The sequence below is a fragment of the Dermacentor albipictus genome, chromosome 6, assembly GCF_038994185.2.
Source record: "Dermacentor albipictus isolate Rhodes 1998 colony chromosome 6, USDA_Dalb.pri_finalv2, whole genome shotgun sequence".
In the NCBI taxonomy this organism is placed as follows: Eukaryota; Metazoa; Arthropoda; class Arachnida; order Ixodida; family Ixodidae; genus Dermacentor; species Dermacentor albipictus.
Genome location: NC_091826.1, coordinates 48,250,583 through 48,274,144, shown reverse-complemented (window position 1 = coordinate 48,274,144; position 23,562 = coordinate 48,250,583). Strand labels below are relative to the sequence as shown.

Sequence of the window (23,562 nt, the reverse complement as noted above, 5' to 3'; positions counted from 1 at the left end):
CGTCTGCACTCTTACAACGGTTTGTACCCTGTGGGGCTTATCTTCTCCTACAATAGTAATCGTCATCTAGTTTGCCCGCATTGCCTTTCGTTAACGCTGCCTGCCCGTTACTTCCAGGTCAAGAACGGCATGCGCGTTATCAACGAGACTGCTGCGTCTCGTGATCCCTCAAAGCAAAGAATGCTTCACCGGCAGAGGTGCAGCAGTCTCGTGTGCTGATCACGCGTCATCGTTCACTCAAGGCAACTCAGTCACTGCCACCTGAGTCTTACGGACAAGCAGTCATGTTCCACATCTTCGGCTGTTCCAGACATTTCCGTTGGCCCTGCGAAGGAAAAAAATAACAATTCGAGCTTTCGCAGAATGAGGAGAGGTGTTGAGTGGAGGCTGGTGAGGACATAAAAATTATTGCATAAGAAACGGCGTGACGAAGGAGAAATTCTACAGTCTCCTGATGATAGTGATAAAGACGGGCTGTATAGTGCCCGATGCTTGCTTTTCATGTCACCAGAACTCTCTCTAGTACAAGTATGCCAATGCTAGGAGAGCATGCTTGTGTTTTCTTGTGCGCATTGTTTTGAAAATTCACCATCTTTACATTGCGAATGTCAGTTTTAAGGAAGGGTGAATTTTGAAGGCGAGCTAATTCGCTATGGCGAAATCCGAAGTGATGGACCTAACTTGCGAAGAGTCGGGCATTTCCTCCGGCTCCTCAAAAACGAAAGCAGTAGTTCTCGACGTCATGAAGGCACAAGAAGTGACAGTCAATGAAGCTGACGAGGCTTGGAAAATCATTGTTGAAAGAAAGCAAAATGCAGAGGAGAGGGGAGGCGTGAACTTGAAGCAGTAGAGAGGTGAGGGAGGCGCGAACGTGAAGAGACAGAAAGGCGCAAGCGTGAAGCTCAAATGCGTGAGAGGCAGGAAAGTGAAGAGGCAGAAATGCGCAAGTGGGGAGCAGAAACACACGAGAGGTGTGAACGAGAGGCAGCGCAATGGCATGCTCTTAGGATGGAAGAGCTTTAGTGGAAAAGTCAGGTACTTAGATGGCAGATAGCGCGACGCCAGCTCCACACTTTCAGGGAATATAGTCAATTTCCTCGTCGGTATTGAACGAGTGAGTAAGAAAGAGGGTGTCAGCCGGGGCATGTGGACCGAGAGATTACCAGCGCTGATTGCATTTATTATCACTAGCATTTGATGAACCGCTTCTACGAAAAGAAAGCGCGAGACTACGACAGGGCTAAGAAGGCTTTGTTCAGAGACTTTGGTCTATTTCACGGGGATTTCAAAGGCCAAGAACAGAGAGCGGCAAAATTCGGCGAACATTGCTGCACACCTCGAAGTTCTCGCAGTATGCCACGACGATCAGAGATGAGTGAGAAAGCGCGATTTGGTACCGGGAAGCGAAAAGGTAACAAGTCTTTCTCTAGGAATTGCAAACCACTGACCTCAAATTCCCCAGCACGCATCAGGAGAAAGAGCGTGGCCCACCAAATGTAGCGCAAGAAACGAAGGGCCCGCTGATAGCGCACGCGTGTCGGAGGCGCGGAAGGGAGTTGTTACAACTGTAAAGGGATAGGTCACATGACGAGGAGCTGTGAGAAGCGGGTGGCATTTTCCACAATTAGGGACAGGGATAACAGCCTGCAGCTATTGAAGCCGTATGTGCGAAAACTTACAGTGAATGGACAGGTCTGTACGGAGGTGGCAAGTTCAGCCATCCGGCCAGAAAAAGTACAAGCAACGGGGGCCCCTGAGGCCAAATGCGTATGGAGGCCGCAAGTTCGGCCGGCCAGCCCGAAAAAGCACAAGAAACCGAGCGCTCGGTAGGCCAAGTGTACGGAGGGAGGTGGTAAGCTCAGCCAGCTTGCCAGAAAAAGCACAAGAAACGGAGGGCCCTATGGGCAAGGTTTGTACGGAGGTCGTAAATTCGGCCAGCCTGCAAGGAAAAGCACAAGAAACGCAGGGCCCGTTAGGCCAATTGTATTAGGAGGTGGCAAGTTTGGCCAGCCACCACAAAAAGCACAAGAAACGGGGTGCCCGTTAGGTGAAGTATATACGCAGGTGGCAAGTTTGGCCAGCCTTCCAGAAAAAGCAATAAAAGCATTGGTCCAGAAGACGAAGAGCGTGCTGAGGTGTCAAGCTCGGCCAGCCTGCCCCAAAAAGCACAAGAAACGGAGGTCTCATTAGGTCATCTGTGTATGGACGTGGAAAGTTTGGCTAGCCTGCCAGAAAAAGCACAAGAAACGGAAGGCCCATTTTGGCCAAGTGTGTACAGGTGGCAAGGTGGGCCATCCTGCAAGAAAAAGTACTGGAAACATCGATCACATTAGGCCAAGTGTGTGCGGAGGTGGCAAGTTTGGCCAGCTTCCCAGAAAAACCATAAGAAATGGAGGGCCCGTTGCGCTAATGTGTATGGAGGGAGCAAGATTGGCGAGCATGTCAAAAAAATCCCCATAAATGGAAGTCCCATTAGGCCAAGTGTGTACAGGTGGCAAGTAAGGCCAGCCTGCCAAAAAAACAGTAGAAACATTGGTACCCCTAGGCCAAGTGCATGCGCAGGCCACAAGTTTGGCCAGCAAGCGAGAAAAAGCACAAGATACGGAAGGCCCATTAGGCCAAGTATGTACGGAGGTGGCAAGTTCGGCCTGCCTACCAGAAAAAGCACAAGAACGGAGAGCCTATTAGGCCAAGTGTGTACGGAGGTGGCAAGTTCGGCCAGCCTACTAGAACGAGTACAAGAAGCGCAGGGCCCACGAGGGAAAGTGTGTACAGAGGTGGCAAGTGCGGCCAGCGTACCAGAAAAAGCATAAGAAACGGAAGACCCGTTAGGCATATTGCGCATGGAGGTGACAGGTTGGGCCCGCTTGCCAGAAGAAGCACTAGAAACATTGGTCCCGTTAAGATAAGTGCATGCCGAGGTGTTAAGTTCGGCCCGCGCGTGCCAGAAAAAGCACAAGAAACGGAAGGGCCATGAGGCCAAGTGAGTACAGGTGGTAAGTTGGGCCAGCCTGCCAGAAAATGCACCAGAAACATTGGTCCCGTTAGATAAAGTGCTGGAGGATCCGGCCCCTTCGGCAAGCCTTCGGCAAGTCCGGCTAGTTTGACCAGCCTACCAGAGAAAGCACAGAAAACTGGTGCCCGTTAGGCCAGGTGTGTACGGAGGTGGCACGTTCCGCTAGTCTGCCAGAAAGGGTAGAAAAAATGGAGGGCCTGTTGGGCCAAGCCTGTATGGAGGTGGAAAGTTCGGCCAGGCTACCTCAAAAAGCACAACAAACGGAGGGCCCGCTAGGCCAATTGCGTACGGGTGTGCTAAGTTGGGCCAGCCTGCTAAGAAAACCACTACAAACATTACTCCCTTTGGGCCAAGTGTGTGCGGAGGTGGGGAGTTTGGCCCGCCTGTCAGAAAAAGCCTAGGAAATGGAGGTCCTGTTAGGCGAAGTGTATACGGAGGTGGCAAGTTGGCCAGCCTGCCAGAAAGCGCACCAGAAACGGAAAGCCCATAAGCCAAGTGTGTACAAAGGTGGCAAGTTCTAAGCAGAAATGGAAGGCCCGTAAGGCCAAATGTTACGGAGGTGGATAGTTTGGCCAGGCTGCCAGAAAAAGCTGAAAAAATGGAAGGCCCGTTAGGCCAAGTATATACGGAGGTGGCTAGTTAGGCCAGGCTGCCAAAAAAAGCAGAAGAAATGGAAGCCCGTTAGGCCAAGTGTTCCGGAGGTGGCTAGTTGGGCCAGGCTGCCACAAAAAGAAGAAGAAATAGAAGGCCCGTAAGGCCAAGTGTATACGGAGGTGGCAAGTTTGGCCAGGCTGCCGGAAACAGCACAAGAAATGGAAGGCCCGTTAGGCCAAGTGCATACGGAGGTGGCTAGTTTGGCCAGGCTGCCAGAAAAAGCAGAAGAAATGGAAGGCCCGTTAGGCCAAGTGTAACGGAGGTGGCTAGTTCGGCCAGGCTGCCAGAAACAGCAAAAGAAATGGAAGGCCCGTTAGGCCAGGTGCATACGGTGGTGGATAGTTCGGCCAGGCTACCAGAAAAAGCAGAAGAAATGGAAGGCCCGTTAGGCGAAGTGTATACGGAGGTGGCTAGTTTGGTCAGGCTGCCAGAAAAAGAAGAGGAAATGGAAGGCCCATTAGGCCAAGTGTTACGGAGGTGGCCAGTTCGGCCAGGCTGCCAGCAAAAAGTAGAAGAAATGGAAGCCCCGTTAGGCCAAGTATATACGGAGGTGGATAGTTTGGGCAGGCTGCTAGAAAAAGCAGAAGAAATGGAAGGCCCGTTAGGCCAAGTGTAACGGAGGTGGCTAGTTCGGCCAGGCTGCCAGAAACAGCAAAAGAAATGGAAGGCCCGTTAGGCCAGGTGCATACGGTGGTGGATAGTTCGGCCAGGCTACCAGAAAAAGCAGAACAAATGGAAGGCCCGTTAGGCCAAGTGTATACGGAGGTGACTACTTCGGCAAGGCTGCCAGAAAAAGCAGCAGAATTGGAAGGCCCGTTAGGCCAAGTGTATACGGAGGTGGCTAGTTCGGCCAGGCTGCAAGAAAAAGAAGAGGAAATGGAAGGCCCGTTAGGCCATGTGTTACGGAGGTGGCCAGTTCGGCCAGGCTGCCAGCAAAATGTAGAAGAAATGGAAGCCCCGTTAGGCCAAGTATATACGGAGGTGGATAGTTTGGGCAGGCTGCTAGAAAAAGCAGAAGAAATGGAAGGCCCGTTAGGCCAAGTGTATACGGAGGTGGCTAGTTCGGCCAGGCTGCCCGAAAAAACCGAAGAAATCGAAGGCCCGTTAGGTCAAGTGTATGCGGAGGTGGCTAGTTCGGCCAGGCTGCCAGAAAAAGCTGAAAAAATGGAAGGCCCGTTAGGCCAAGTGTATACGGAGGAGGCTAGCTCGGCCAGGCTGCCAGAAAAAGCAGCAGAAATTGAAAGCCCGCTAGGCCAAGTGTATACGGAGATGGCTAGTTCGGCCAGGCTGCCAGAAAAAGCAGAGGAAATGAAAGGCCCATTAGGCCAAATGTTACGGAGGCGGCTAGTTCGGTCAGGCTGCCAGCAAAAAGCTGAAAAAAATGGAAGGCCCGTTAGGCCAAGTGTATACGGAGGTGGCAAGTTCGGCCAGGCTGCCAGAAAAAGCAGTAGAAATGGAAGGCCCGTTAGGCCAAGTGGATACGGAGGTGGCTAGTTCGGCCAGGTTGCAAGAAAAAGCAGAATAAATGGAAGGCCCGTTAGGCCAAGTGTTACGGAGGCGGCTAGTTGGGCCAGGCTGCCACAAAAAGCAGAAGAAATGGAAAGCCCGTTAGGCCAAGTGCATACGGAGGTGGATAGTTCGGCCAGGCTGCCAGAAAAAGCAGAAGAAATGGAAGGCCCGTTAGGTCAAGTGTATACGGAGGTGGCTAGTTCGGCCAGGCTGAAAGAAAAAGCTGAAAAAATGGAAGGCCCGTTAGGCCAAGTGTATACGGAGGTGGCTAGTTCGGCCAGGCTGCCAGAAAAAGCAGAAGAAATGGAAGGCCCGTTAGGCCAAGTGTTACGGAGGCGGCTAGTTCGGTCAGGCTGCCAGCAAAAAGCTGAAAAAAATGGAAGGCCCGTTAGGCCAAGTGTATACGGAGGTGGCAAGTTCGGCCAGGCTGCCAGAAAAAGCAGTAGAAATGGAAGGCCCGTTAGGCCAAGTGGATACGGAGGTGGCTAGTTCGGCCAGGTTGCAAGAAAAAGCAGAATAAATGGAAGGCCCGTTAGGCCAAGTGTTACGGAGGCGGCTAGTTGGGCCAGGCTGCCACAAAAAGCAGAAGAAATGGAAAGCCCGTTAGGCCAAGTGCATACGGAGGTGGATAGTTCGGCCAGGCTGCCAGAAAAAGCAGAAGAAATGGAAGGCCCGTTAGGTGAAGTGTATACGGAGGTGGCTAGTTCGGCCAAGCTGAAAGAAAAAGCTGAAAAAATGGAAGGCCCGTTAGGCCAAGTGTATACGGAGGTGGATAGTTCGGCCAGGCTGCCAGAAAAAGCAGAAGAAATGGAAAGCCCGTTAGGCCAAGTGCATACGGAGGTGGATAGTTCGGCCAGGCTACCAGAAAAAGCAGAACAAATGGAAGGCCCGTTAGGCCAAGTGTATACGGAGGTGACTACTTCGGCAAGGCTGCCAGAAAAAGCAGCAGAATTGGAAGGCCCGTTAGGCCAAGTGTTACGGAGGTGGCAAGTTCGGCCAGGCTGCCAGCAAAAAGTAGAAGAAATGGAAGCCCCGTTAGGCCAAGTATATACGGAGGTGGATAGTTTGGGCAGGCTGCTAGAAAAAGCAGAAGAAATGGAAGGCCCGTTAGGCCAAGTGTATACGGAGGTGGCTAGTTCGGTCAGGCTGCCAGAAAAAGCTGGAAAAATGGAAGGCCCGTTAGGCCGAGTGTATACGGAGGTGGCTAGTTCGGCCAGGCTGCCAGAAGCAGCGGAAGAAATGGAAGGCCCATTAGGCCAAGTGCATACGGAGAAGGCTACTTCGGCCAGGCTGCCAAAAAAGCAGCAGAAATTGAAAGCCCGTTAGGCCAAGTGTATACGGAGGTGGCTAGTTCGGCCAGGCTGCCAGAAAAAGCAGAGGAAATGAAAGGCCCATTAGGCCAAGTGTTACGGAGGTGGCTAGTTCGGTCAGGCTGCCAGCAAAAAGCTGAAAAAATGGAAGGCCCGTTAGGCCAAGTGTATACGGAGGTGGCAAGTTCGGCCAGGCTGCCCGAAAAAGCCGAAGAAAAGGAAGGTCCGTTAGGCCAAGTGCATGCGGAGGTGGCTAGTTCGGCCAGGCTGCCAGAAAAAGCAGAAGAAATGGAAGTCCCGTTAGGCCAAGTGCTACGGAGGTGTATAGTTCGGCCAGGCTGCTAGAAAAAGCAGAAATGGAACGCCCGTTAGGCCAAGTGTATACGGACGTGGCTAGTTCGGCCAGGCTACCAGAAAAAGCAGAATAAATGGAAGGCCCGTTACGCCAAGTGTTACGGATGCGGATAGTTGGGCCAGGCTGCCACAAAAAGCAGAAGAAATGGAAGGCCCGTTGGGCCAACTGTACACGGGGGTGGCTAGTTCGTCCAGGCTGCCAGAAAAAGCTGCAGAAATGGAAGGCCCATTAGGCCAAGTGTTTATGGAGGTCGCTAGTTTGGCTAGGCGGATATAAATGGAGGTGGCTAGTTCGGCTAGGCTGCAAGAAAAAGCAGAAGAAATGGAAGGCCCGCTAGGCCAAGTGCATACGGATGCGGATAGTTCGGCCAGGCTGCCAGAAAAAGCAGAAGAAATGGAAGGCCCGTTAAGCCAAGTGTATACGGAGGTGGGTAGTTCGGCCAGGCTGCCAGAAAAAGAAGAGGAAATGGAAGGCCCGTTAGGCCAAGTGTTACGGAGGTGGCCAGTTCGGCCAGGCTGCCAGCAAAAAGTAGAAGAAATGGAAGCCCCGTTAGGCCACGTGCATACGGAGAAGGCTACTTCGGCCAGGCTGCCAGAAAAAGCAGCAGAAATTGAAAGCCCGTTGGGCCAAGTGTATACGGAGGTGGCTAGTTCCACCAGGTTGCCAGAAAAAGCAGAGGAAATGAAAGGCCCATTAGGCCAAATGTTACGGAGGCGGCTAGTTCGGTCAGGCCAAGTGCATACGGAGGTGGCTAGTTCAGCCAGGTTGCCAGAAAAAGCAGAATAAATGGAAGGCCCGTTAGGCCAAGTGTTACGGAGGCGGCTAGTTGGGCCAGGCTGCCACAAAAAGCAGAAGAAATGGAAGGCCCATTAGGCCAAGTATAACGGAGGTGGCTAGTTCGGCCAGGCTGCCAGAAACAGCAGAAGAAATTGAAAGCTCGTTAGGCCAAGTGCATACGGAGGTGGATAGTTCGGCCAGGCTGGCAGAAAAAGCAGAAGAAATGGAAGGCCCGTTAAGCCAAGTGTATACGGAGGTGGCTAGTTGGGCCAGGCTGCCGCAAAAAGCAGAAGAAATAGAAGGCCCGTTAGGCCAAGTGTATACGGAGGTGGCAAGTTCGGCCAGGCTGCCAGATACAGCACAAGAAATGGAAGGCCCGTTAGGCCAAGTGCATATGGAGGTGGCTAGTTTGGCCAGGCTGCCAGAAAAAGCAGAAGAAATGGAAGGCCCGTTAGGCCAAGTGTAACGGAGGTGGCTAGTTCGGCCAGGCTGCCAGAAACAGCAGAAGAAATGGAAGGCCCGTTAGGCCAGGTGCATACGGTGGTGGCTAGTTCGGCCAGGCTGCCCGAAAAACCAGAACAAATGGAAGGCCCGTTAGGTCAAGTATATACGGAGGTGGCTAGTTCGGCCAGGCTGCCAGAAAAGCAACAGAATTGGAAGGCCCGTTAGGCCAAGTGTATACGGAGGTGGCTAGTTCGGCCAGGCTGCCAGAAAAAGCAGAGGAAATGAAAGCCCCATGAGGCCAAGTGTTATGGAGGTGGCTAGTTGGGCCAGGCTGCCACAAAATGCAGAAGAAATGGAAGGCCCGTTAGGTCAAGTCTAACGGAGGTGGCTAGTTCGGCCAGGCTGCCAGAAAAAGCAGAAGAAATGGAAGGCCCGTTAGGCCAGGTGTATACGGAGGTGGCTACTTCGGCCAGGCTGCCAGAAAAAGGAGCAGAATTGGAAGGCCCGTTAGGCCAAGTGTATACGGAGGTGGCTAGTTCGGCCAGGCTGCCAGATAAAGCAGAGGAAACGGAAGGCCCGTTAGGCCAAGTGTTACGGAGGTGGCCAGTTGTGCCAGGCTGCCAGATAAAGCAGAGGAAATGGAAGGCCCGTTAGGCCAAGTGTTACGGAGGTGGCCAGTTCAGCCAGGCTGCCAGCAAAAAGCAGAAGAAATGGAAGCCCCGTTAGGCCAAGTATATACGGAGGTGGATAGTTCGGCCAGGCTGCCAGAAAAAACCGAAGAAATCGAAGGCCCGTTAGGTCAAGTGTATGCGGAGGTGGCTAGTTCGGTCAGGCTGCCAGAAAAAGCTGAAAAAATGGAAGGCCCGTTAGGCCAAGTGTATATGGAGGTGGCTAGTTCGGCCAGGCTGCCAGATAAAGCAGACGAAATGGAAGGCCCGTTAGGCCAAGTGTTACGGAGGTGGCCAGTTGTGCCAGGCTGCCAGATAAAGCAGAGGAAATGGATGGCCCGTTAGCCCAAGTGTTACGGAGGTGGCCATTTCGGCCAGGCTGCCAGCAAAAAGCAGAAGAAATGGAAGCCCCGTTAGGCCAAGCATATACGGAGGTGGATAGTTCGGCCAGGCTGCCAGAAAAAACCGAAGAAATCGAAGGCCCGTTAGGCCAAGTGCATACGGAGAAGGCTACTTCGGCCAGGCTGCCAGAAAAAGCAGCAGAAATTGAAAGCCCGTTAGGCCAAGTGCATACGGAGGTGGCTAGTTCAGCCAGGTTGCCAGAAAAAGCAGAATAAATGGAAGGCCCGTTAGGCCAAGTGTTACGGAGGCGGCTAGTTGGGCCAGGCTGCCACAAAAAGCAGAAGAAATGGAAGGCCCATTAGGCCAAGTATAACGGAGGTGGCTAGTTCGGCCAGGCTGCCAGAAACAGCAGAAGAAATTGAAAGCTCGTTAGGCCAAGTGCATACGGAGGTGGATAGTTCGGCCAGGCTGGCAGAAAAAGCAGAAGAAATGGAAGGCCCGTTAAGCCAAGTGTATACGGAGGTGGCTAGTTGGGCCAGGCTGCCGCAAAAAGCAGAAGAAATAGAAGGCCCGTTAGGCCAAGTGTATACGGAGGTGGCAAGTTCGGCCAGGCTGCCAGAAACAGCACAAGAAATGGAAGGCCCGTTAGGCCAAGTGCATATGGAGGTGGCTAGTTTGGCCAGGCTGCCAGAAAAAGCAGAAGAAATGGAAGGCCCGTTAGGCCAGGTGTATACGGAGGTGGCTACTTCGGCCAGGCTGCCAGAAAAAGGAGCAGAATTGGAAGGCCCGTTAGGCCAAGTGTATACGGAGGTGGCTAGTTCGGCCAGGCTGCCAGATAAAGCAGAGGAAACGGAAGGCCCGTTAGGCCAAGTGTTACGGAGGTGGCCAGTTGTGCCAGGCTGCCAGATAAAGCAGAGGAAATGGAAGGCCCGTTAGGCCAAGTGTTACGGAGGTGGCCAGTTCAGCCAGGCTGCCAGCAAAAAGCAGAAGAAATGGAAGCCCCGTTAGGCCAAGTATATACGGAGGTGGATAGTTCGGCCAGGCTGCCAGAAAAAACCGAAGAAATCGAAGGCCCGTTAGGTCAAGTGTATGCGGAGGTGGCTAGTTCGGTCAGGCTGCCAGAAAAAGCTGAAAAAATGGAAGGCCCGTTAGGCCAAGTGTATATGGAGGTGGCTAGTTCGGCCAGGCTGCCAGATAAAGCAGACGAAATGGAAGGCCCGTTAGGCCAAGTGTTACGGAGGTGGCCAGTTGTGCCAGGCTGCCAGATAAAGCAGAGGAAATGGATGGCCCGTTAGCCCAAGTGTTACGGAGGTGGCCATTTCGGCCAGGCTGCCAGCAAAAAGCAGAAGAAATGGAAGCCCCGTTAGGCCAAGCATATACGGAGGTGGATAGTTCGGCCAGGCTGCCAGAAAAAACCGAAGAAATCGAAGGCCCGTTAGGCCAAGTGCATACGGAGAAGGCTACTTCGGCCAGGCTGCCAGAAAAAGCAGCAGAAATTGAAAGCCCGTTAGGCCAAGTGCATACGGAGGTGGCTAGTTCAGCCAGGTTGCCAGAAAAAGCAGAATAAATGGAAGGCCCGTTAGGCCAAGTGTTACGGAGGCGGCTAGTTGGGCCAGGCTGCCACAAAAAGCAGAAGAAATGGAAGGCCCATTAGGCCAAGTATAACGGAGGTGGCTAGTTCGGCCAGGCTGCCAGAAACAGCAGAAGAAATTGAAAGCTCGTTAGGCCAAGTGCATACGGAGGTGGATAGTTCGGCCAGGCTGGCAGAAAAAGCAGAAGAAATGGAAGGCCCGTTAAGCCAAGTGTATACGGAGGTGGCTAGTTGGGCCAGGCTGCCGCAAAAAGCAGAAGAAATAGAAGGCCCGTTAGGCCAAGTGTATACGGAGGTGGCAAGTTCGGCCAGGCTGCCAGAAACAGCACAAGAAATGGAAGGCCCGTTAGGCCAAGTGCATATGGAGGTGGCTAGTTTGGCCAGGCTGCCAGAAAAAGCAGAAGAAATGGAAGGCCCGTTAGGCCAAGTGTAACGGAGGTGGCTAGTTCGGCCAGGCTGCCAGAAACAGCAGAAGAAATGGAAGGCCCGTTAGGCCAGGTGCATACGGTGGTGGCTAGTTCGGCCAGGCTGCCCGAAAAACCAGAAGAAATGGAAGGCCCGTTAGGTCAAGTATATACGGAGGTGGCTAGTTCGGCCAGGCTGCAAGAAAAGCAACAGAATTGGAAGGCCCGTTAGGCCAAGTGTATACGGAGGTGGCTAGTTCGGCCAGGCTGCCAGAAAAAGCAGAGGAAATGAAAGCCCCATGAGGCCAAGTGTTATGGAGGTGGCTAGTTGGGCCAGGCTGCCACAAAATGCAGAAGAAATGGAAGGCCCGTTAGGTCAAGTCTAACGGAGGTGGCTAGTTCGGCCAGGCTGCCAGAAAAAGCAGAAGAAATGGAAGGCCCGTTAGGCCAGGTGTATACGGAGGTGGCTACTTCGGCCAGGCTGCCAGAAAAAGGAGCAGAATTGGAAGGCCCGTTAGGCCAAGTGTATACGGAGGTGGCTAGTTCGGCCAGGCTGCCAGATAAAGCAGAGGAAACGGAAGGCCCGTTAGGCCAAGTGTTACGGAGGTGGCCAGTTGTGCCAGGCTGCCAGATAAAGCAGAGGAAATGGAAGGCCCGTTAGGCCAAGTGTTACGGAGGTGGCCAGTTCAGCCAGGCTGCCAGCAAAAAGCAGAAGAAATGGAAGCCCCGTTAGGCCAAGTATATACGGAGGTGGATAGTTCGGCCAGGCTGCCAGAAAAAACCGAAGAAATCGAAGGCCCGTTAGGTCAAGTGTATGCGGAGGTGGCTAGTTCGGTCAGGCTGCCAGAAAAAGCTGAAAAAATGGAAGGCCCGTTAGACCAAGTGTATACGGAGGTGGCTAGTTCGGGCAGGCTGCCAGAAACAGCAGAAGAAATCGAAGGCCCGTTAGGCCAAGTGCATACGGAGAAGGTTACTTCGGCCAGGCTGCCAGAAAAAGCAGCAGAAATTCAAAGCCCGTTAGGTCAAGTATATACGGAGGTGGATAGTTTGGGCAGTCTGCTAGAAAAAGCAGAAGAAATGGAAGGCCCGTTAGGCCAAGTGTATACGGAGGTGGCTAGTTCGGCCAGGCTGCCAGAAAAAACCGAAGAAATCGAAGGCCCGTTAGGTCAAGTGTATGCGGAGGTGGCTAGTTCGGTCAGGCTGCCAGAAAAAGCTGAAAAAATGGAAGGCCCGTTAGGCCAAGTGTATACGGAGGTGGCTAGTTCGGCCAGGCTGCCAGAAACAGCAGAAGAAATCGAAGGCCCGTTAGGTCAAGTGTATGCGGAGGTGGCTAGTGCGGTCAGGCTGCCAGAAAAAGCTGAATAAATGGAAGGCCCGTTAGGCCAAGTGTATACGGAGGTGGCTAGTTCGGGCAGGCTGCCAGAAACAGCAGAAGAAATCGAAGGCCCGTTAGGCCAAGTGCATACGGAGAAGGCTACTTCGGCCAGGCTGCCAGAAAAAAGCAGCAGAAATTCAAAGCCCGTTAGGTCAAGTGTATACGGAGGGGGCTAGTTCGGCCAGGCTGCCAGAAAAACCAGAAGAGATGGAAGTCCCGTTAGGCCAAGTGTTACGGAGGTGGCCAGTTGTGCCAGGCTGCCAGATAAAGCAGAGGAAATGGAAGGCCCGTTAGGCCAAGTGTTACGGAGCTGTCCAGTTCGGCCAGGCTGCCAGCAAAAATCAGAGGAAATGAAAGGCCCATTAGGCCATGTGTTACGGAGGTGGCTAGTTCGGTCAGGCTGCCCACAAAAAGCTGAAAAAATGGAAGGCCTGTTAGGCCAAGTGTATACGGTGGTGGCAAGTTCGGCCAGGCTTCCAGAAAAAGCAGAAGAAATGGAAAGCCCGTTAGGCCAAGTGCATACGGAGGTGGCTAGTTCGGCCAGGTTGCCAGAAAAAGCAGAATAAATGGAAGGCCCGTTAGGCCAAGTATAACGGAGGTGGCTAGTTCGGCCAGGCTGCCAGAAACAGCAGAAGAAATGGAAAGTCCGTTAGGCCAAGTGCATACGGAGGTGGATAGTTCGGCCAGGCTGCCAGAAAAACCAGAAGAAATGGAAGTCCCTTTAGGCCAAATGTTACGGAGGTGGATAGTTCGGCCAGGCTGCTAGAAAAAGGAGAGGAAATGGAAGGCCCGTTTGGCCAAGCGTATACGGAGGTGGTTAGTTCGGCCAGGCTGCCAGAAAAAGCAGAAGAAATGGAAGGCCCGTTAGGTCAAGTGTATACGGAGGTAGCTAGTTCGGCCAGGCTGCCAGAAAAAGCAGAAGAAATGGAAGGCCCGTTCGGCCAAGTGTATGCGGAAGTCGCTAGTTCTTCCAGGCTGCCAGAAAAAGCGGAAGAAATGGAAGGCCCGTTAGGGCAAGTGTTACAGAGGTGGCTAGTTCGGCCAGGCTGCCAGAAAAAGCAGAAGAAATGGAAGGCCCGTTAGGCCAAGTGTTACAGAGGTGGCTAGTTCGGCCAGGCTGCCAGAAAAAGCAGAAGAAATGGAAGGCCCGTTAGGCCAAGGGTATACGGAGGTGGCTATGTCGGCCAGGCTGCCAGAAAAAGAAGAGGAAATGGAAGCCCCGTTAGGCCAAGTGTATACGGAGGTGGCTAGTTCGGCCAGGCTGCGAGAAACAGCAGAAGAAATGGAAGGCCCGTTAGGCCAAGTGCATACGGAGAAGGCTACTTCGGCCAGGCTGCCAGAAAAAGCAGCAGAAATTGAAAGCCCTTTAGTCTAAGTGTATACGGAGTTGGCTAGTTCGGCCAGGCTGCCAGAAAAAGCAGAGGAAATGAAAGGGCCTTTAGGCCAAGTGTATACGGAGGTGGCTAGTTCGGGCAGGCTGCCAGAAACAGCAGAAGAAATCGAAGGCGCGTTAGGCCAATTGCATACGGAGAAGGCTACTTCGGCTAGGCTGCCAGAAAAAGCAGCAGAAATTCAAAGCCCGTTAGGTCAAGTGTATACGGAGGGGGCTAGTTCGGCCAGGCTGCCAGAAAAACCAGAAGAAATGGAAGTCCCGTTAGGCCAAGTGTTACGGAGGTGGCCAGTTGTGCCAGGCTGCCAGATAAAGCAGAGGAAATGGAAGGCCCGTTAGGCCAAGTGTTACGGAGGTGGCCAGTTCGGCCAAGCTGCCAGCAAAAAGCAGAGGAAATGAAAAGCCCATTAGGCCAAGTGTTACGGAGGTGGCTAGTTCGGTCAGGCTGCCCGCAAAAAGCTGAAGAAATGGAAGGCCTGTTAGGCCAAGTGTATACGGTGGTGGCAAGTTCGGCCAGGCTTCCAGAAAAAGCAGAAGAAATGGAAAGCCCGTTACGCCAAGTGCATACGGAGGTGGCTAGTTCGGCCAGGTTGCCACAAAAAGCAGAAGAAATGGAAGTCCCGTTAGGCCAAGTATAACGGAGGTGGCTAGTTCGGCCAGGCTGCCAGAAACAGCAGAAGAAATGGAAAGCCCGTTAGGCCAAGTGCATACGGAGGTGGATAGTTCGGCCAGGCTGCTAGAAAAAGCAGAAGAAATGGAAGGCCCGTTTGGCCAAGTGTATACGGAGGTGGCTAGTTCGGCCAGGCTGCCAGAAAAAGCTGAAGAAATGGAAGGCCCGTTAGGCCAAGTGTAACGGAGGTGGCTAGTTCGGCCAGGCTGCCAGAAAAAGCAGAAGAAATGGAAGGCCCGTTAGGCTAGGTGTTACGGAGGTGGCTAGTTTGGCCAGGCTGCCAGACAAAGCAGAAGGCATGGAAGTCCAGACCATCATTTCTACCTTGGCAATGTGCTACGCTGTTGTCGATCACATGGATATCTGTAGAGAGGGAATGAAGACTTAGGAAAGACAGGGTTGTTAGTTCTGGTTGTGCTACCCTGCACAGGAAAACGGTGGAAGAGAAGACATAACGAGGATTTGGTAAGCGCACACATGGCCAAGTGACACATGGCCAAGCGCACGCCCAGTTTACAAACACTCGCAGAGACCCATCGACTTGAGCAAACGGGGAACCGGTATTGTTGCTTTCAAATCAAAGTCGAAAACTGATGTTGGTTTGTGTTGGCCTACTCAAAAGCACAATGTGCTACTACGCATTAAAGGGAGCGTGTTTACTGGAAGACGGTTCTGCAGCACTGATTTGCAAGCTTCACCAGATTGCTACGGCCAATGTCCAGTTCAGTTCTGTCTGAGTGCGGGTTTTTTCTAAGTTTCCTTATGTGAGCAGAGAAGAAAGCATAATCCTCAGAAGCCTGCGCACTAACACGTATACTCACGTAAGGATAATGCACCGCCTCTACCCGACGCTCCACGTCTACCTTTGCCAACTCTGCAACGTATCCGACACCCTGGCCCACTTTCTCCGGGAATGCCCGTGGCAGGAAGGCAGTGAACTTCAACCGGGAGCGGATCCCGAACGAGCATAACAAGCAAACGAAGACCACCTATTCGAAACGTGGGACGCCAAGCTCACCCTCAGGGACGTGGAAGACCAACGACAACTCGTCGCCAGGACCAAGAGGGCAGTCGAAGCCAGAAGGTTCCTTTACCAAGGAGCCTCGCCACGTCAGGGTGATACCAGGCCGTTCTCGGGACACTGTTTCGAACAATAAACTTGTCGTTCTCTCTCTCTTTCCTAAGCTGAGCCCATTTCACACAGTCACATAATGCAGCGAGCGTCATCAAATGACCGGACTGTCACGCTTTTACGCGTGACAGTCCGGTCTGCACAAATGCAGCTCCGTTTAGGACGCTGTTTTTCTAATGCGGCATATTTGAGCTCCGTAAGATCGTGTTTGCTTCCCTATAACGCATTCACCGATTCAAAAGAACGGAGAAAACAGGGACAAGTGAGTAGGCAAAACGAGTAGCATTCCCTGTCTTCTGTGTTCGTTGAACTGTTTCCAGAATATTACCGAGCTAAATGTCTGACCCATTGCCTTATAATTTGCGACAACCTAAGTACTCAGCACAATCTTCGCCCACAAAACCGCACCGCGTCGGCCCTCTGTGCCTCTCCGCGTTCCAAAACATGTCTTCCGAGAGACTCCGATACTGAAAGTTGTTCGCCTTCGCGCTGACGTCACCAGCATGATAGTACCTAATTGACTGGCGCAGCAATGGAAATTCTGTTCGAGTTGGACAGTGGTGTATTTGCCATTTACCCTTACGCTGTCACCGTTATAAAACACACGCAAACGTTCCTCTATATGCGCCTGAGGAAACGAAGCTAGCATATTTATGGTATTAGCAGCCCGTGGGTAATAGACATTGCTTCACATGATTAGCACAATGCTCTGAAAAAAAAATGTTTTTAACGTTTGACAGTATTCCCTGTAAAAATGGCAAAAAAGCGGCAATTACTGCAGATGGATATATGCTGTATAACAGACAGTGATGAATAAGGATTCACTTTGTACTCAAGAATACAGTACAACGCGTCGTCTCCAAATAAGGCCAACTTTCTTTTCATATGTCAATGCCTCCTTCGCAACCTATGGATTACTGTGCTTTTCTTTTTGTGTTTTACCTCTAGGAACACGTCATAAACTCCCGCATTTTGAGCCTCGCCGTGGCTATACAGAATCTGTGCCCACCATGCATAGAGGAATTTGTACGCTTGAGCGGTTCTCAAGAATAGGCGGCCGCCACTCGTGATATAGGGACCGTATTATTATACCGAAGGCCATCATCTAACGACGTGCGGTCCTTCGATTGCCACACGCATGCAGCTTTAAAAGCTAATCATACTTCTTTCTTTTATTTTTCCCAAGCGTGTCAATAACACAGAGAAAGGAAAGAAAAACCAGGAAGTAGCACGGCATCATGCAGCTAGCCTCGGCAAGGCAACCTCCTCTGACTCCACACGTCCCTCCCTTCTAGGTCTCTCTGAGCCTGGGCTGTCGGGAAATAGTCCCTACATGGTTGTCGGACCTGTCAGGCATTTAGTGGTTCGTAGCAGCTCATTACTGACATCCTCGTCACTATCGGTGCTCGCCACCCGTTCTCCGCTCTACATTACCCGTATTCAAAATTCGGCGGCTAGAAATTACCGCTTGCCTACCACGTGACAAAAGGGCACGTGATAGGCACGTTATTAATGCTTTCGCATAAATTCAGTGGTAGCACCCCATCCGCAGCGGGCAGCTCTACGTCGAGCCCGCCCGCTTGATGGATAGTCATGGTAACTAAATTGCAGCCACGGTAGCAGGGATAGCGAGGCTTGCTATACGGAGTTTCAACTGGGGCGCAGTGACTACAACAACATATACTGTGTCATGGTATCATTCGGCAGCGAGATTATCCCGCTTCGTGCGTCTTTTGACATGCCCGTAAGGCTTCGCGATTCATGGTTGGCGTGGAGATATGGCGTGGATATGCAGTAATCATAATAAGTACAATGTTTCTCTAAAACGGCAACGATTACGCATTCATCATGCGAAAAATTGCTGATCGCATTAACGTCGCCGGTCATCTCCTAATTATGAATGTGCTGCTAATTCTTTTTTTAATGGCCTGTAGACTTCAAGCTTGTCGCGTGACGCTCTCTTCTGGTGTTTTTTCTTCCTCAACAACCAAGGAGCACCTTCGGAAAGCGTTGTTGTGCTTCTGAGTGTCTGCGACGTATGGCCACAGTAAGAGTTCGGCTTTGACTTGGGTGATTATAGAGAGTGATAGAGAAAGAGAAAAGGAAAATAAAGAGAGAAGGCACAGATGTTAAGCACAAAAGCGTGTACTTGGCTACGCCACGCTGGGGGAAGGGAATTGGAAGAAAATGGGGGGAGGAGAGGAAAGTGGTGAATGTGTACATGGGGCACACCACACAGACAGAGGTGCTCGCACAAGCCACTCGTTTTTCAAAAACGAGAGAGAGAGAGAGAGAGAAACGGACAAGGTGAGAGGAATCAAGAATTCGTAAATTGCAACTTACGGAAAAGCATTCTAGCCCCCCCCCCCCCCCCCCCCCGATCAGCGACTTCGGCAGCGTACTACATCCGCACACGGTCGTCCTTCTCAAAAAGATTACCCGCGTCCCTCACGCGCCCGCGTGTCTGTACAGCTCCTCCTCAACTTTCGCATGCGCTCATTGTCTGCACGTGTGTAGCTGTGTACACACATACATGGCCATACGCGTAGTACAAACGGACCGTTATCGCATTACGCCGAAGCACTGCGTGTTAGGCACGTCGACGGGGCACGCCTGAGCGGCTCCGCAATGAAATGGCTCGAGGGACCGAGGCGCGGCGATAACCGTCAATGACGACGTGACTCACCTCCACGTCCTCTCGCTTCCGTTTTTGTGTGTCGTGCGCTGGCGAGACGCAGATAACGGCCTTGCGGTTAGCGGCGTGTTCTTAGCAGCTTGGCGAGGTTTCCGCTTGTTCTGCCAGCCCCCTTTCTCTGCAACCATGCGCTCGTTAAACGCAGAAAAGAAAAGAAAACAGAACCGAGACGGCATAGGCTGTTTGGGCGAGGTAACGGTCTCTCTGTACGCAGTGGGAAAAGGGTGGTTTTTGTGGCCTGTGGAAGTGCTGTCAAAGAACATGGTTCAGTCTGCGCACGTAGTACTGATTGGTTCGCACACAACAAACAGAAAGCTGGAAAGCCAAGCGGAAAAAGATATTTCACCGCAACGACAGAACCCTTGAAGCGCATAGCCAGTACGCGTACGCTCTAAACAGCTTGGTCGACTGTAGTTAAACACGTTATGAGAGACGCACCGATATATTATAGGGGGGCAAGGTTCCGGATTTTATTGTGGTAAGAATCATACGAACGCCGTCGCCGCCACCACCGCCCTGGTCGTGCTGTCCCTCTATCGACGGCGCATGCGTGCCTCACGCGCGGAGGTTTTTAAGGCTTCCACAGACGCAGAGTGAGTGTAAATGCAAAAAACGACGAAGCAAAGCGTACACATCACCACACCCAACTTAATCGGTTCGGTGGTGGAGCCAGGTCAGCGTTCTGCTTTCTTGTGTTGGCATGGGCTTTGTGCACTGTTGCGTTCGACCTGCGGAGGCTGGCTATCTTCGGAGAAGCGACAGTCTCCAACCGAACGGCGCCACCATGTCTACTGCGGCGACTCTCTTTGAAGGACGATAAGACGAAAATCCCCAGCCCGTCAACGTCACCATGTCTAGGCGCGGTCGGCGGACCAAGTATTGTTAGTGGATTCGCTGTCTCCGTCACGGTTAGTTTGAAACGGTGAACTTGGAAGAAGGTGTTTTGCGGCAGCGTTTCACGGGTCTTAGAAGTCGTCAGTCAATGGACAGATGCGGCGGCCACTGCCTGCGGGTTCAACTCTGGGACCAAGAGGCGCCTGCTCAGGGCAATACTCGTGTCTGCGAGAGCTTTCTCAAATCGGTATGGTTAGTGAAATCTGTGCGGAAGTGAGTGCGTAAACCCTCCCCCTCAAAGGTGGGTCGGTTACGATGACTTTGGACGCTCCGAATTGGTCGACGGTTCAACGGCCGTTTTCCCTCACCTAGGGATCCAGCGAGGACAGAGTGTTTATAAGCAGGCATGGCGCGGCTGCTGAGTGTACATTCTCTTTCAGTTATGCTTGACTGATGAACTGTAACGTTCTCACGTAGATACTATAAATAAATCCAATATTCCTCGTTCTCGATGAGAACAAGTCTCCCTCCTTCAACAAAGTCCTCAGCGTGGATGAGTTGGACGAGGGCATGGGCCAGCTACCATCTATTTCATGTCCGACCCCAATCATTACAGCACCTAGCAAACAACAGTCAGTGACAATCTAAGAATTAAAGTGCTATATGTATACGCTTTCCAAACACAAACGAAATTTGTGTAGATGCTGTGGCCAATTAGCTTTGCTTATTTACCTGACGTTAAGCGGTATCGCATGCTCGAAACCACCTTTCTTTTTTTCTCTATACCCATTGGTCTTTGTGTCAATGGATTCAGGATGAAACCTGAACGTTTAGGTAAATTTTGGGAAGGATCCTAGTATAACTGCTCAGTCAAACGCAACGTTTAAGCTTGGAACAAGTAGCTCTTATTTTCCAATTACACCTTATTACACATTATTCGACGTTAATCCGCCTTAATGCATCGTCGTCATCAGCCTATTTTATGTCAACTGCAGGACGAATGCGTCTCCCTGCGGTCTCCAATTACCCCTGCTCTGCCCGAACCGATTCAAACTAGTGCTTGCAAATTTCCTAATTTCATCACCTCACCTAGTCTTCAGACGTCATCGACTGCGCGTCCCTTCTCTTGGCGCCCATTCGGTAACCCTGATGGTCCACCGGTTATCTAACCTACGCATCACATGACCTGCCCAGCTCCATTTTTTTTCTCTTAATGTCAATTAGAATATCAGCTATACCCGTTCGCTGTCTGATCCAAACCACTCTCTTTCTGTCTCTTAACGTTACGCCTAACATTCTTCGTTCCATCACTCTTTGCGCGGTCCTTAACTTGTTTTCGAGCTTCTTTGTCAGTCTCCAGGCTTCCGCCCCATTTGTTAGCACCCGGTAGAATGCACTGATTGTGCACCTTTCTTTTCAATGATATTGGTAAGCGTCCACTCCGGATCTGAAAATGTCTGCCGTATGCGCTCCAACCCATTTTTATTTTGTAAGTTTCCTTATGATCAGGGTCCCCTGTGAGTAATTGACCTATATAAGCGTACTCCTTCACAGACTTTAGAGAATGACTGGCTACCCTGAACTCTTGTTCCCTTTCCAGGCTATTGGTCATTATCTTTGCCTTCTGCATATTAATCTTCAACCCCACTCTTACACTTTCTCTGTTAAGTTCCTCAATGATTTGCTGTAACTCGTCCCCACTGTTGCTTAATAGAACAATGTCATCGGCCAACCGAAGGTTGTTCGCCGTCGATCCTTCTAGGCCTTCCCAGTTTAATAGCTTGAATACTTCTTCCAAGCACGCAGTGAATAGCATTGTAGATTGTTTCTCCTTGTCTGACCCCCTTCTTTATAGGTATCTTCCTACTTTTCTTGTGAAGGATTAAGGCAGCTGTGGAATCTTTGTAGATAGTTTCCAAGAGATTTAGGTAAGCTTCGTGCACTCCTGATTACGTGATGCCTCTATGACTACTGGTAGGTATATCGACTGAATCAAATGCCTTTTCGTAATGTATGAAAGCCATATATAGAGGCTGACTGTACTCTGCGGATTTCTCGATTACCTGATTGATGACATGGTTGTGATCCATTGTAGAGTATCCCTTCCTGAAACCTGCCTGTTCCCTTCCAGTCCAGTGTTGCCCTTATTCTATTGGAAATTATCTTGGTGAATATTTTATATAGTACTGGAAGTAAGCTAATGGCCTATAATTTGTCAATTCTTCAACGTCTCCCTTTTTGTGTATTGGTATAATGTTAGCATTCTTCCAGTTCTCTGGGACCCTTGAAGTTGTGAGACATTTGTATACAGGGCCGGTATTTTGTAGCGATGCCTTTTCCGATTCTATGCTTTTTCAATCTTTTCGCGCTTGGCCACTGGTCAGAGCGACGGTCTGCCCACATTATCAACGCGATCAGGCGGCCGTGTATGGTGGATGATAAGAATAGCATAGAATAAGGCATAAGGCATCGCTACAAAATAGGGGCCCAGGGCTGCAAGCTTTTCAAGCATAATGTCTCCTCCAACATTGATTAAATCGAGTATTATTCCATCTTATCTTTCAGCTTTTCCCCGTTTCGTGTCTTGCAAGGCCCTTCTAACTTCATCGCAAAGGAGCCTCAGTGACCTGTTCATTACTACTTCGAATTGAGGTATCGTGGCTGCTCTGGATACTATACAGGCCAGTATTCATTCATTCACTTCATTTATTTCTCATTGTTACATGAATTGCACAAAAAGCTGTTGGGCCCATAGCCAAAGGCTAGTGTGGGCTAATAGTCAAGATGCATATATCTGCAGCAACAAAATTTAGTAGATATCTACTTCATAGTGATAAAATTTGAAACAATTAAGCGATCACAAATGCATGCAACTAGCAAAAAATGCAATAGATGATACAAAATATGAATGAACTAATTTCAGATTGATACAGCTTTTTGACTGCGATTTTAAACAGCTTTTTGACAGCGATTTCAAGGTTTTTTGCCATTTTTACTTCATGAGCAATTGAATTCCAAATTTGGGCACCATGAAACTAAATCAGTCGTTGACCATACGTGTTACGAGGGACAGGAAAGTTAAAATTTATATTCGCTGCATTCCTTGTATTACGATTGGGCATAATGAACAAGTCTGGCAGCAATGAATGATTTCCCTGTGTAATGTTGTTTATCAGAATCGCAATTTTCATTTCGGATGGAAAGGAAAATGGTAGTATGCCGAGAGAGCTGAATAGCATGGTGTTATTTTCATGTGTGCTTGTGTATGTTGAATACGCAAGGCACTTTTGTGTAACCGAATAAGAGGATCTATGTAGGTTTTATAAGTGCCAGCCCATGATTCCCAGCCGTATATGACGTGGCAATGGAAGAGAGAAAAGTAGATAATCGTAAGTATGTTAAGATTGAAGCATGCTCTACATTTAATTAGCACATAGCAAACAGAGGCTAATTTCGAGCATATACTGAAAGTATGTGGCGTCCAGTTTATGTAGCTATCTAATAAGGTTCCTAAGTATTTTGTGGTGTCTAATTACTCAATAGTACCACCTTCGACATAAATTTGCGTACCTGTTGTGTCACGCTGTGCATATCGGGAGTGAAACAGCACGTATTTCCTTTTACTTCTGTTTGTGTTAATTTATTCCTCGTGAACCAAGTTGATACGTTTGATAATTCGCGATTTATACTATTTCAGGTAAATTCGTAAGGGGTTTACCTGAAAAGGTTAGCGCGGTATGCTCAGCGTAAATAACAGCTTTTGATGATGTTAGTGCTGACGGAAGGTCATTTGCATATAGCGATGAGAGTATGGGCCCCGAAACTGATCCTTTTGGAACACCTGCTCCGCTGCTTTTCACCTTGCTCTAATTTTTACCAACCTTAATCCGTTTTAATCGACCTCGAACCACTTTTTTCCACCTTAACACACCTTAATTCGCTTTATTCCACCTTAATGTAAGCCTACAGCCTTTCCTGCCCCTCGTTGCGGATAACGCCAGCTTTCCTGGCTCGTGGGAGATAGAATTCTTTGATATCAAAACTAGATAATTCAAGAAGTTTGTATTCCTTAAAACATATGGTGCGTAGGGCGACTGTTCCGAAATATTACGAATCCGCGCGCACGTCGTGCTGGCCTTCCATGCTGGGGACGGTTTGGGCACCCGAGTGCTCGGACAAGGGCATCATGCCGTTGCATTGTGCCCACAACTGTTCCACTCGTGCGACGAAAACAACACAAACCAGAGAAGGCCCGCAGAAGGTAACTCGGTCTGACCACCGAGGCGCGCTCGCGAAGATGAAACTAACTTGCACAAATCGCACGCCCTGCCGAACGCATTTCAATACACCCCACCCAGCCTATACAGGGACGAATGCCCGTGGTGCTACGGGGCGA

At 50.7% G+C, this 23,562-nt stretch overlaps 1 protein-coding gene across 10 annotated transcripts in view; it reads right to left on the bottom strand.

Annotated features, from left to right (window-relative positions):
* The window catches only part of LOC139061064 (E3 ubiquitin-protein ligase RNF217-like), a 344,621-nt gene that overhangs the window by 115,753 nt on the left and 205,306 nt on the right, over positions 1 to 23,562 (bottom strand). For 5 of the 10 annotated variants that reach the window (XM_070540516.1, XM_070540515.1, XM_070540513.1 and 2 more), the window contains exon 2: positions 190 to 325. The exons of 4 other annotated variants lie outside the window; for them this stretch is intronic. In XM_070540516.1, the coding sequence (XP_070396617.1) occupies positions 283 to 325 (43 nt within the window). In that variant the 3' untranslated portion in view covers positions 190 to 282. Of the gene's footprint in view, positions 1 to 189; positions 326 to 15,529; positions 15,647 to 23,562 lie in introns of those variants that run through there. One more of the 10 variants, XR_011515156.1, reaches the window with a different exon arrangement.